Here is a 13,030-nt window from a genome sequence, read left to right as displayed (position 1 = left end):
GATTGATGACCTTTTCCCTCCGCGACAGTTGCCCGAAGAGCCAAGTGCCTGAGCGACACGGGCGAGAGTTGGAGCGAAGGCAAGATGGCGGACGTACTTGATCTTCATGAGGCCGGGGGCGAGGATTTCGCCATGGATGAGGATGGGGACGGTGAGGACAGTGGAGGCGGCTGCGGGAAGCGGGGAAGGTGCGAGAGAAGGACGTTTTAAGAAAATATAATCTTTCTCCCCAGTGGGGAGGATGCGAGCCGGGGAACCGGGTTCTGTTGGTTGGAGACTCCGCCCCCTTTGGGAGGAAGAGGGGCGGGCCGGGAAGGGACAGCCTGGAGGTGGTGGGGTTTGCTTTCAAATGTCTTGCAGAGAGAATATTGTTGTAAACAACTGTTACCTTTCTCACTTATTCCTTCTCTTCTGGGGCTCCAGAGAGCATCCACAAACTGAAAGAAAAAGCGAAGAAACGGAAGGGCCGTGGCTTTGGGTCCGGTGAGTGTTTGTGGGTGGAATGGGGTCGAATGGAGAGAGCTACGAGTTTTAGAATCCCCATTCAGACCTACGGTGAACAGTGGGTGAAGAGGGATTTCCGGTGATCTGCTGTGTGTTTCTAATAGAAGAGGGGTCTCGAGCGCGGATGCGTGAGGATTATGACAGCGTGGAGCAGGACGGCGATGAACCCGGACCACAACGCTGTAAGTAAATGGAACCTGTAGGGATCTGTTTGTAGAAAATTAGGGACCAATGAAATAAAATCCAGTAGGAATGGAGTCAGAGGTCGCTTAACCGATCTCTGTGGAGCCTGCACACGCTCTACTTCTGTGATCTTGCTTAAGTGTTTCTTGCGCTTAGACAACTTTCCTCCCTTCCCCTACAGCTGTTGAAGGTTGGATTCTCTTTGTCACTGGAGTCCATGAGGAAGCCACGGAAGAAGACATCCATGATAAATTTGCAGAGTATGGAGAAATAAAAAATATCCACCTCAATCTGGACAGACGTACAGGATATCTGAAGGTATCCTGAGCCACAGTCTATTGCTTCTCTTCATCATAACCCTTAGAAAGCATTGGTGGTTCTCCCACGTTGGCTGTGGTTGGCCAAGACTTGAAATAAAATGAGATTGGGAATTGATTGTTAGATAGAGCAAAGAGGCAGAAACAGACAGGTTGTATATATAATAGGGATGTGATGTGCATTTGTTGTTTAAGGTTGATAGATTTTTCTAGTTGAGTAGAAAAAAGCTTGATGGAGCTTTGATAATCTGTCTTTTTCTTGTTCCAGGGGTATACTCTAGTTGAGTATGAAACATACAAGGAGGCCCAGGCTGCTATGGAGGGACTCAATGGCCAGGATTTGATGGGACAGCCAATCAGTGTGGACTGGTGTTTTGTTCGGGGTCCACCCAAGGGCAAGAGGAGGTAAAGTGCAGAGGGCAAAACATTATCTTAGTGGAAGGAATATGAGCAAAACAGAATAAGGACATAGTATTATGTTCCTCTCATGGACTCTGCCCCTTTTCTTTTCTAGAGGTGGCCGAAGACGCAGCAGGAGTCCAGATCGGAGACGTCGCTGATCCATCCTCTGTTGTTTAGATGTTCTCTGCAGAGATTCCATCTGACCATGCAAATGGTGAAACCTTTGAGAAATAGGGCTGGGGTGGAACTCACTGTGTTTATATTTAACCTCTTACCCTGTTTAGTGTTTCTTTTGAATTATGAATAAATGTCCAATTTTTGTTTTCTAAAATTACTTTAGTTTCCTTTTCTAATATTGTAAGTTCTGGAGTACTATTTACAGTGAGGCAGTATGGGTCACTGTGAGATATTTCTCCCAGGGACTGAATTCTGTGTGAGTTTCTAGTTCGATACAGTCTCCAGTGTCAGCTAGGGTCAAGTAGAGACACTGCTCAGTATTTCTTTTTCTTTGAAGCTAAGAGAGCAGGGGTAGAAGTAAGATGTTCTCATGACAGTAAGGAATAATCCTTCTGTTCCTATATAGGCTGTCCTGAGCAAACAGTATCATAGAAATGTCTCTTTTTTCTCTCCTGCCTTTATTACTGCCAAATTTGTTTGTACTTCAATCTGTCTAAGAGCTTGAATCTGCTGTTGGGGCACTCTTCCAGAACCTCCTTCCCTGGAAGAGTCTATACTATGTTCTTGATGCCCTCTTCGGCAGCTAAAGGTGAAGGCCCCATAGAGGAGAGGATCCAGAGGAGCATTGAGAAGGCCAAAGAGGAAAAGGATGTGGCTGAGCCTAGGAGGCACTTCAGTTAGCATGGTGGGAGAGAACCAGTACCAAAGACCCAGAAGGTAATAAGGTGTCCAGCAGAAGATGAAAGTCAGCAGGACAAGTAGGGCCAGTTGTAGGGCCCAATGACGAGCACGGGAGTGATTGTCTGAGGAGCGGCGGAGGGCAAATTCACCTGCAGGCGCTGGGAATTTAGAAAATACACTCAAATTCAGAACCACTCAGCTTCTAAATTGATAGGCAAAAACTGTGAGATAGAGCTCTTCCCTCTATAAGAGACTGCTGCAAGCCCTCCTCCCCTTCCCAATCTGGGACTGTATGCTCCCTTCCCATCAGGGATTATGACAGATGTGCTGGAAAAAAGGTTTCAATTGAGGTGCTGTGGTACATGAAGCTACAAAGTCTGTTTGAAGTCTTGTTGGTGTCCAGGAGCAGAGGAGAATACTGATCATCCTTCTCCTTAATTCTTGCCTAGTTAGCTCAACTTCAGAGAAGGATGGCTAGTAGCTGGTTAGAATTGAAGGCATTCAATGAAATTAGTGTGGCATTAGCTGCTAGAGATACAGTTTGTTGTTAGTTGCTAAGTTGTATCTGATTCTTTTGTGACCCCACAGGCTATAACCCACCAGGCTCCTCTGTCCATGGGATTTCCCGGTCAAGAATACTGGAATGGGCTGCCATTTCCTTCTCCAGGGGATCTTCCCAACCCAGGGATTGAACTCGAATGTCCTACAATGCAGGCAGATTATTTACCACTGAGCCACTGGGCAAGCCCCTTGGTTTGATAGATAGCTGTCATATTAATGAGGCTAGACAATAGTTTTAGGGTATGGGTTAGGGCCTGGGGGTTGGAGTCTCACCATGGTTCCCCTTCCTTGTCTGAGGAGTGGACACACTGCAGACAATTCGGCTATAGCAGATGGTCATTGCAGTCAGTGGCAGCAGAAAGAGGCAGCAGAAGGTGAAGAGGTTATAGATGATCTCTTGCCATCGAGCCTTGAAGCTGCCTTTGGTGACACTGAGTGAAGGGAACTGGACCAGCGCGTCGGACGGTATGGAACAGGAACAGCTCGATTGGAGTCAAGGACTATTAGAACTGGTCTCCCTTCTCCCCTGCCAAGCTACCTACCAATTCAACACTGTCTCCTCCCGATTAATTCATTCTTTTTTGTGTGTGTGATTGTTATGAAATTGGGAGCTAAAACAGCACATAATCTCAATCCATTCTTAATTCCCTGCAGTGCTGAGTAATGGTACATCCGTGGTGCCATATTTAAAAGGTCAGAAATGTATCTTGAAAATCCCTATTTTCCTCTTAGGCTATGCTTATTAAATCCAGAACTTAAAGAATCCTGTCTTTTGAGTACTATCTATATCTACCATTTTACAAGAGGATATCTCTACCACCTCAACAACATGTTTTTCCCCTCACAGTTTTTAGCTGAAATAATTTTCCTGATGTGTCTAATTAATTCTGTGGAAAAAGAAATCTTGTATAAAATGGGAGGTGCTAGAGTTGCAGGCTATTTTGCAGTCACTCTCTAAAGTGACTTTAGTAATAGTCCTATGTACAATAACTATAATGGTGAAATAACATTAATAAAATTTAACATTTTCCAAATGCTGTTGGCTGCCCCTCCTTTTTTTGGTAAACTGGTTTTTAGTTTGAATCAGTAAAGAGCATTTTTCAACTGAGAGCTTCAGGGTGTGTACCTTGGTTCAGGTAAGGTAAATTTAGTCAGTTTGATAAAAGGCAGGCTTAGTAGGTATCAAATTCTTAGATATGAGGCCTTTCAGAAAGGAATTTCAGCTGGCAGAGGGACTTTTAGGAAAAGTGAATAGTATTAGTCGCAGACATATGATTTTATGAACTGCTTGGCGTTATGACCAGGCTATTCTAGTAGGGGAGTGTTCTTTGCTTTAACCCTGTCTTGAGTCCATATATTCCTGGCTGGGTTGTTTTTTTTTTTTTTTTTTTTCTTTTGGTGGTGGGGGTGGGGGGCAAGGGGGAGCAGGGGGAGCGCTGCGGTGAGGGTGGTGTTTGTGCATGGCTTGGCACTATGCCTAGAAACATCTGATTTGTGAGAAGGTTTAAAAATAGGCAAGGCTCGGGCACTTATATTTTAGTCCAGCCTCTGACTATATGCATTTTATATTTTACCACCTACTATAGAAACCTTTACTTCTGATACTTGGAAATGAGTCTACGAAAATAATTTCTAACTACACCAATATTCCTTTGACCATGCTAACAATTTTTTATTGACATATTTTAAATGCAACATATGGGCATTGCAGAATTTATACAAGAGGTTGATAATTTGGAACCCAAAATAACATCTTTTGCACCTGAATCATGTTACCATCAGTTTGCTATTGAAGCAAGTAGAAATTGCATTGTTGGATTGTCAGGCTACAAGGAAGGATGAAATTCATCTATTTCATAATCTTGTGGTCTATGCATTTCAAGTGTTTTAGACAGTTATCCAGCTAGTTAATGGTAGAGCCTAGACTCAGAAAAAAAACAGAGCAAATTAATACAAACAACAAAAACAGTCCTAGTTCCCAGTCCACTTCTAAAATTCATTTCATATAAACCCAATTTCTTTGCACTGAGGCAACAGGCAAAGGGGTCTTGTTTACAACATACTGTTGGAAGCAGTATGTTTTGTTTGTCTTAGAACTGCAGTCAGACTAACTTTTGGTAGTTACATTTCTAATATTTGAGGATTTGGGAATCCAATCTTAAATGTGACTACAATGCATTATTCCTGAGACTGAAATTTTACCCCTCTCCCTGACATAATCCCAACCGTAGGCTCAGAGATGCTGCTTTACTCCCTTCTCCCAGATTGTGTTAGTGGTTTTGTTTTTGTTTTGAAGGAATTGCTCCATATTTAGCTTTTTTTTTTCTTCTAGATTTATAGTTTGTTTTCACTACTGAGATTTAATTAATTGGTACTCAAGTTCAGATGCACCCTTTTGTTTCAGTTTTGACACAATAAAGCTAGAGTAAAAAATACAAATCTGATTATGTCACTCTCTACCTTTTTTACTTTAGTGTTTCCCCACTGCCCTTAGGATAAAGTACAAGCTTAATATTTGTGAAATTGGTTCTTCCTTCCCCTCCAGGCTCATTACTTGCCATTTTCTAGCCCTCAACTTTAACTGTGATTACTTTTGAGATTTTCTACCCTCCACCTTCTCCAGCATTCCTCCTGCTTTGTTTTAACACCTATCTTTCAAGAATGAAATTTTGATATCTCTGGGAAGTCAGGAAGCTTTCCCTGAACGACCAAAAGTGGGCCAGACAACCCCCATTGTTCCTTAGCTGTTATGCTTAGCTTTAGCATAACACTTGACATTATATTGTAATTGCCTACTTATTTGACTCTGCACTCATCTATAAATTTGTTGAAGGCAGGACTTTGTTGCTCTATCCTTGACAGAGCATTTAATGCACCTGGGGGAACTGCATTTTTTTTTTTTTTTAAATGAGTGAAGGTATCACAAAGTTTTACCCAAAGTCCCGGATTTCACTGTTTTTTTGGTTTTTTTTTTAGTTTTCTTGTCACTGTCTTCTTAATATCTTCCCATGGAGGAAACTCCATGCTCTGAAGCTTTCCTGCAATAATCTGAAGAAGGTGGGACTAGGATGATGCAAAGAGATGGAAGACAAGTGCAGTAAAAAAGACTCAACAGAAATACAAATTAACATGCAATGATCTTAACTTGAAAAAGAGCAGAGGCTCCCACCCCACCCTGAGGATTAATGTTGACCATGGCCAAGCACACCGCTTGAATCCGAAGGCTCATGTGTACTCAAATTCTTGTTCAGTCTAGCCCTGAGTCCCAAGTCACTCACCTGGGGCGAGGCGAGCAGGAGGCTGAGTCCCCAGGCTACCCCAAGCAGCTTCCTTCCAGCTGAGCGCGGTCCAAACGGGTGGAGTACAGCTGCCTGGCAGTCAAACCCAATGACCACAGGCAGGAAAGCTGCGGCATACATGGCCACTAGTTTCAGGAACGAGTGTCCGACATGCAATGTCCCCGGCCAGCCATTGAACAGTGATATTCCAGGTCGCATCTAGAGGCATAACCACAAAATGACCAGTAAGTCTGCAATGTCTAAATGGGCAAACAGTCGTCGTACCGGAGAGGGACGGAGCTGGTTGGGTTGCGGTCGTGTCACTGACCACAGCACGGCCAGGTTCCCTCCAGCCGAAGAAACAAACAGCACGACAGTCACTCCCACTAGCACCTTCGCGGCAACAGAAGGTGGGCAGCTCTGCGCCCTCCACCTCTACTCCTGATGCTACCCAGACCTCCTCCCCCGCCGCTGATGACCCCCAAGGGGTGACGTTGCCTGCAGACACGTGACCTGGAAAGAAAAGGGGTGGGGCGATGAAGTGTGGGTCTGAAGAGGTGAACTGCGTCCAATTCCTTCTCTCTCCTCAGGATCTGAGATGGTTATTTTGCGAATTTCGTCCACTAAAGCCTCCACCTGTGGAGACTCCGTCTGTAATCTGGAGGTCACCTGGCCAACTGTCAGGGGCTTGCAGGGACTAGGAATCTGGTGCTGGCTTCTACTTCCAAAGACTCCTTTAGCCCCCTGGAGCCCTGAATTCGATAGGAGCGTGAGAATGAGAGAGAGAGAGAGAGAGAGAGAGAGAGAGAGAGAGAGAGAGTGTGTGTGTGTGTGTGTGTGTGTGTGTTGCGAGTGTTCAGCTGTAAGCACCCCTGCGTCAGGGGCAACCCCATCCTAGTGGTCCTGGAGAGAGCACTGCGGCGCCTTCTCGCTCCGCCCCGACTCCTGCAAACCTCACCCTTGGTCCAGAATATTTAAAGAAGACTGTGCCTCTGGAAGCTTGCTCAGGAAATAGAGATCTTCAGATAAGAGAATGAGACGACGGAGACCACGCGCACACACACACACACACCCCTCCACCTCCCCAAATTGCCCCCCCGACCCCCCCGCGCCAAACACACAAACCATACAGACGTATGCCCAGAGACAAGTGCTTCTCGTTCTGAAATTCCGTTTCAGGGGCCGGCTCCACTCGCTTTCTTTTCTGATGATGTTTGTCCCTCGCGCGGCACCGTTGGGTCGTCCGGGAGGCGTGACTAGGGGCGGGAAGTGGGGCGGGAAGTGGGGCGGGAGCGGAGCTGCAGAACGGGTGCCGCCGCTGTCATGGACGCCTGGGTCCGCTTCAGCGCCCAGAGCCAGGCCCGGGAGCGACTGTGTAGGTGCGGCCCGAATAGGAAAGGGGGGCAGGAGGGCGGGCAGAGGAAGAGCCTCGTGAGGCGAGGTCAGTTCACACTACGGGGGTCAAAAAGGGTCAACTCGGGCTACGGGGGCCCGGACGGACCGCGAGGGGCTGATTTGAGCCGGCCGCGAGGCCTTGGTTCGTTCCTGCCCGTGAGAAAGATGGGGAAACTGAGGCACGAGTGGGCCAGCGGGGAGGCGGCTCAGGGTTGTGTGTTCACATAAGACCAACACTTTCCTCCCTGGGCGACGGTGGGACGAGGAGCGTTCTCCCCGTGACAGATAGCGATCTGGGTGGACTCTGTCCCCAGAGCTAAGGAGGCACTCCTGAGTTCCCGTTGCCTTTACCCTACTGTCACCCACTAGCTCCTCCACCTCCGCCCTGCCGTCTAGTCTTCATTCATCTCAAGGGCCTTGAAGATCTCTTAGTTCACCTATTTTGAAGACTGACCTGTTCTTCAGCCATCTCCCGCCCCTCACAGAACATTACACACTCACACTGAGGTGCTTGTGATTTTGCGATAGTCCTCCTGCCTTCTTCACTGTCCTCTTCAGGCTGCATCATTGTTAAATCTCTTATTTCCTCCATTGGAAGTAGTGTTTCCCAGCCCCTACTAGGCTCCTTTTTATCCTCAATGCCTTTCTCTTCCCTTGGCCTGGGGAAGAAACTAAGATATAGGTCTGAAGAGGAGGAAGGGGAATGGTCTCAAACTGGGAAAGGGGTGATCCATGGTTGCCTTTTGGAGGACATTTTTGAGGGGGAGATAAAGGAAGTCTCCACCTTACCTTACCTCTCTATCCTCCAGGGCTGCCCAATATGCTTGCTCCCTTCTTGGCCATGCACTGCAGAAACATGGGGCCAGTCCTGAGTTACAGAAACAGATTCGACAACTGGAAGGTCATCTGAGCCTAGGAAGAAAGCGTAAGTAACTAGGCCTTTCCTTTTATTACTCCAACACTTCCTCCATCCCCAGCCATTATTCCTTAGTCCCTCCTTCCTATTTTTGACCAGTGCCAATTCATTGTGGTTTGCCTCTGTACTTATCCTGTGCAGGCCTCCCAGCTGAGATAAGAGAGCAGGGATAAGGTCAGTGAAGGATTGGAGAGAATGAGGCAGATTTGAGAAAGCTAAACTGGGACACAAATTAATAAAAAATTTGAACTAAAAAAGATTGCATTTTCTGCTGTTTTTTAAAAAATTGTTTATTATTGTTTCTATCACTTGCCTGACTTTCACTCTCTTGCTTTCTCTCTTTCTCTGTATCTTGCTCTCTGTTTGCCTTTCTACTTTCACATCCTTGCTTTCTGTTGCTGTTCCCCACAAGTTCTACGCCTCGGTAACTCAGCAGATGCCCTTGAGTCAGCCAAACGAGCTGTGCACCTATCAGATGTTGTCCTGAGATTCTGCATCACTGTTAGTCATCTCAATAGAGCCTTGTACTTCGCCTGTGACAATGTCCTATGGGCTGGGAAGTCTGGACTCGCTCCCCGTGTGGATCAGGAGAAGTGGGCCCAGCGTTCTTTCAGGTTTGATATTCTTTTATCCTACAAGGTCTATCGTATTCTTCATACTGCCTACCTTGCCTTTCATGAGAGAACAATCTTTTAGGGTCTTCCCAGAATATACACATCTTAATCACTTGGCTTCAACCTTCATTTAGATCTTAAACCATCAGAGAAGAATGAATGGAGGCAGATGGAAGACAGATGCTCTTTCATGATGAATGACTAAGACTGGGCAAGACTAAATATTAATTATATTGCTTTAATTCTTCTGTCTATACCACAGATTTATGCCCTTCACTGTCTACACATTCATTCTAAAAATACTTAGTAGCTGCTTACTGTGAGCCAGGGAATAGAGCAAAGAGCTAAGTAGATATGGTTCCTGCTCTCATGAAGCTTCTAGTTTAGTAGGGGAGTCCGATATTAAAACAAATAATCACCAAACTGAATATTTGTGGGAAAGTATAGGATGTTAGCCCCTGGAGGAGGGCATGGCAGCCCACTCCAGTATTCTTGCCTGGAAGATTCCATTGACAGAGGAACCTGGCGAGATACAGTCCATAGGGTCAGAGTCAGACACAACTGAAGCGACTTAGCACATACATAGGATGTTAGAGCTTTATAACAGGGGGAGCTAATCTAGATAGAAAGGTCAGGAAAAAGAGAACCCTTTAAGAAAATTAAATTTTGTTTCAGACCTGAAGTCTGAGTAGAAGTTATGCAAAGCAAGCAGTAGAAAGAAGGAACAGAAAATAACTCATTCTAAGACCTTGAAGCAAGAAAGACTTCTTAGAATTAGAGAGGTAGAAAGAAAGCCAGTGTGGTTGACTAAAGCCAGGGACATAAGTTCAAACTGGAGAGGTAGACCAGGGCCAGATCATTCATGCAAGCCCGTCTAGGTAATGGTAGGATTTTTTTCATTTAGTTTTGTTTAAATTGTATCCCAAGTCCAGTGGTTCTGAGAAGGGATGTAACATGATTCAAATTGCATTTAGAAGATCTCTCTTTCTGTACTGTGGAAAATGGATTGCGGTAGAACTAAAGAGGAGAAGATTCTCTAATGAAATGGTGTTGGCTTGGATTAAAGAGCAGGCTGGTAGTGAAGGTGGAAAGGAATATGATTTGAGAATAAAATTTTCTGTCTGTATATCACCTATATATTTTTTTGCTTCCCTATGATTCGCTTTGTTATTTTACATTATATTGCTTCTTTCCATCTCTGCTTATGTCCTGCTTTTCATCTTTCTCAGTGATTTACAATTATAACAAGGCTTATGGTATGTGAGAGGTAGGGGCAGAGGCATGGCTTGAATGGTATGGAAAAGCAACTCCCTGGAAGAGTTTCTATGTCATGTCTACTCTTTCATTCCATAAATATTTATTTAGCTCTTACTATGTGCTAGGCATAAGCCTAGACACAAGGATGCAGTGGTAAAGACAAACAAGATCCTTCCTCCTATGGAACTTACATTGTAATGGGAAGGGACAAAGACACAGTAAATAAGAATAACATCAGAGAGTGGTAAATGCTATGTAGGAAATTAAAATAAGGTCAAGTGATAAGATGGTAAATGGCTTGCTACTTTAGAATGGGAGGTTAGAGAAGACCTCTCTGAAGAGGTGACATTTAAGCTCAGACATGAAGTGCAAGGAAGAGCCAGCCATGTGAAGATTTTTGAGGGAGAATATTCCCAACTGAAGGACTAGGTAATGTAAAGATCCTAAAGCAGGAATCAGCTGAATGGGATCAAAATATAAAAAGAAACCAGTGTGGTTGGAGCATAGTGGTTGAGGGAAAGAATAGTACAAGATAGAGAGGCAGAGTCGCTTGTTGAGTTCTGTAGTATTTTATTCTAAATGTGATAGGAAGGAAACCATCGAGAGTTTTAAGAAAGGGTATAATGTGATTTACATTTATGCCAGCTGCTATATGAAATTAGATTGTTAGGTGTGGTGGGCAAGAGTGACCATGGGGAAACCAGTTAAAAGACTAAGGTAGCAGTTCAAGCAAGAGATGATGGTAGGTTAGACTAATGGTCCCCAACCTTCTTGGCACCAGGAACCAGTTTTGTGGAAAATTTTTCCACAGACCAAGGGGGTGTAAGAATAGGGAGAGGCTGTAAATATAGATGAAGCTTCGCTGACTTACCTCCTGCTGTACTGCCCAGTTCCAGGGATTGGGCACCCCTGGCTTAGACTATGGTCTAAGTATAATAGATAGATGTGATTGGATTCAGGGTATATATTACAGATAGGACAGTTAAACTGAATACAGACCACTGTTCTCAGAATGGATTTAAAAAATTTTTTTTAATGTAGGCTGTTCTTAAGGAATTTACAATATATCACATTTGGCAAGCTTGGCTTCTTTTTTTCCCCCCTTTTAACAAAAGGATTGTATTTAAATTATGTGTGTGAATCTTTGAAACAACTGAAGCTGTTCTTTTTTTTTTTTTAAAGTTGCATTATTGTAGTTCAGGTTGAATGCATGTGTGCTAATGAGTTGCCAAGTGGAAAAGTGAAATTTGAGGTTAATCTTGGACTGTTTCATGATCCTCATTACTTTTAAACCAGGATCTTAAGGTACACATACATAAACACATTAGTTACAGAAAGGTGGAAGGATGTTTCTAATAGTGAGTAATAACATTCACTTCTGATATTCTAATGTATAATCTGTTTGCACTATGAGGGAAAAAAGTTTAAGTGTTCTGTTGGATTTGCTAGGTGGGTATATGTACCTGTCCTGACCCTTCTTCTCTGTGTATCCCAGGTACTATCTGTTTTCCCTCATCATGAATTTGAGCCGTGATGCTTATGAGATCCGCCTACTGATGGAACAAGAGTCTTCAGCTTGTAGTCGGCGACTGAAGGGTTCTGGAGGAGTCCTAGGAGGAATTGAAACTGGAGGACCTGGGGGTCCAGGGGCTCCAGGAGGAGGTCTGCCCCAGGTGGCTCTGAAGCTTCGGCTCCGGGTCCTGCTGCTGGCTCGGGTCCTTCGGGGTCATCCCCCTCTCCTGCTGGATATGGTCAGAAATGCCTGTGATCTCTTCATCCCACTGGACAAACTAGGCCTCTGGCGCTGTGGCCCTGGGATTGTGGGGCTTTGTGGCCTCGTGTCCTCCATCCTGTCTATTCTCACCCTAATCTGCCCTTGGCTACGACTCAAGCCCTGATATGCTGGTACAGGATAAGGAGGGGACCTGAATTGGTGAGATGGAATTTTATAGATCGTCCCTGTGTCCCAGACTCATTCTAACTCCACTCCTTGGTTAAAGTTAAAACCCAGAGAGTTGAGAATAAAAGGAAGGAACTTTGGGGAAGATGGGATGAGGAAAGGTGATTTGTGAAATCAACTGGATGATTCACATGTTCAGATCTGTTGGAGCTTTTGTTCTTTTCCTCCTTCATTGCATTGTCTGTATCTCCCCTGACTCTTTATACTGTCTCTTAAATCTGTTTAAGATTCTGTCTCTGTATCCCTTTTGTACCTTCTCAGCTCCCTGTCATAGGAATTTAATCAGCAGAATTACTTTTTGGTATGGGAAGTAGAAAGTATGGTCTGTAAGGTTCTAATTGCCTTCTTCCTTTTCCTCACAAAAGTGACTTGTGGCAGTTATTTTTGCCTCCAGACTCCAGATCATAATTTTAAAGGCTTTGTGTCCCAGTGGACTCTTCCCACCTGCACCAGAAGTAGTTTCATGCTTCCTTTTCCTCACTCATGTCTACTTCACTATCCTCCCTCATGATTTGCCATTCCCCTTCTTTCCACTCACACCTGCAAGTTTCTGCTTACACTTTGATTTCATGGTTTTGTTCTAGCCTTTCCATACCCCTTCTTTGCCTATATAGAATGATGCTATGTCTAGCATCTTGTAAATATTGTACAATGATTCTGTGTAAATAGCTGAGGCCCAAGCCCATGATGGAGAGCAAGCCTTCCAGGTTAGCAGATTAAAGATCAATTTGCTCATTGATATTTGGTCTGGTCCTGTGTGTTCTGGTCATCTGAGGCCCCTATTT

General features: G+C 44.6%; 2 protein-coding genes and 1 pseudogene across 3 annotated transcripts; 2 read left to right on the top strand and 1 right to left on the bottom strand.

Annotated features, from left to right (window-relative positions):
* Positions 1–4: 4 nt before the first annotated feature.
* On the top strand, positions 5–1,737 carry RBM8A (RNA binding motif protein 8A). 2 transcript variants are annotated; one of them, XM_020904321.2, is made up of 6 exons: positions 5–151; positions 424–483; positions 612–686; positions 869–1,005; positions 1,273–1,409; positions 1,519–1,737. In XM_020904321.2, exons 1-6 carry the CDS (start codon positions 85–87, stop codon positions 1,562–1,564), a joined length of 522 nt encoding a protein of 173 aa, XP_020759980.1. In that variant the 5' UTR covers positions 5–84; the 3' UTR covers positions 1,565–1,737. The 2 variants fall into 2 exon arrangements, with proteins under 2 accessions (XP_020759980.1, XP_020759973.1); XM_020904314.2 differs by having other exon boundaries at positions 609–686.
* A 197-nt stretch (positions 1,738–1,934) lies between these two features.
* LOC110144360 (gonadotropin-releasing hormone II receptor-like) lies at positions 1,935–7,428 on the bottom strand (annotated as a pseudogene).
* Positions 7,381–12,984, top strand: PEX11B (peroxisomal biogenesis factor 11 beta). The gene is made up of 4 exons (XM_020904287.2): positions 7,381–7,482; positions 8,308–8,423; positions 8,827–9,028; positions 11,781–12,984. The coding sequence occupies exons 1-4, from the start codon at positions 7,427–7,429 to the stop codon at positions 12,181–12,183; spliced, it is 777 nt and encodes a 258-aa protein (XP_020759946.1). The 5' UTR covers positions 7,381–7,426; the 3' UTR covers positions 12,184–12,984.
* The last annotated feature ends 46 nt before the right edge of the window (positions 12,985–13,030 follow it).

Source organism: Odocoileus virginianus, chromosome 5 (genome assembly GCF_023699985.2).
Source record: "Odocoileus virginianus isolate 20LAN1187 ecotype Illinois chromosome 5, Ovbor_1.2, whole genome shotgun sequence".
In the NCBI taxonomy this organism is placed as follows: domain Eukaryota; kingdom Metazoa; phylum Chordata; class Mammalia; order Artiodactyla; family Cervidae; genus Odocoileus; species Odocoileus virginianus.
The sequence above is the reverse complement of the archived record's forward strand: the minus strand, read 5'-3'. Positions and strand labels throughout refer to the sequence as shown.

What these genes read in the sequence shown, in the direction of transcription:
- RBM8A (XM_020904314.2), top strand. Translation starts at nt 85, where the DNA reads ATGGCGGACGTACTTGATCTTCATGAGGCCGGGGGCGAGGATTTCGCC. An exon ending in TGAACCCGGACCACAACGCT is followed by an intron (nt 687 to 868) that starts GTAAGTAAATGG and finishes CTTCCCCTACAG; the next exon opens with CTGTTGAAGGTTGGATTCTC. An exon ending in GACGTACAGGATATCTGAAG is followed by an intron (nt 1,006 to 1,272) that starts GTATCCTGAGCC and finishes TTCTTGTTCCAG; the next exon opens with GGGTATACTCTAGTTGAGTA.
- PEX11B (XM_020904287.2), top strand. Translation starts at nt 7,427, where the DNA reads ATGGACGCCTGGGTCCGCTTCAGCGCCCAGAGCCAGGCCCGGGAGCGA. An exon ending in TCTGAGCCTAGGAAGAAAGC is followed by an intron (nt 8,424 to 8,826) that starts GTAAGTAACTAG and finishes GTTCCCCACAAG; the next exon opens with TTCTACGCCTCGGTAACTCA. An exon ending in TGGGCCCAGCGTTCTTTCAG is followed by an intron (nt 9,029 to 11,780) that starts GTTTGATATTCT and finishes TGTGTATCCCAG; the next exon opens with GTACTATCTGTTTTCCCTCA.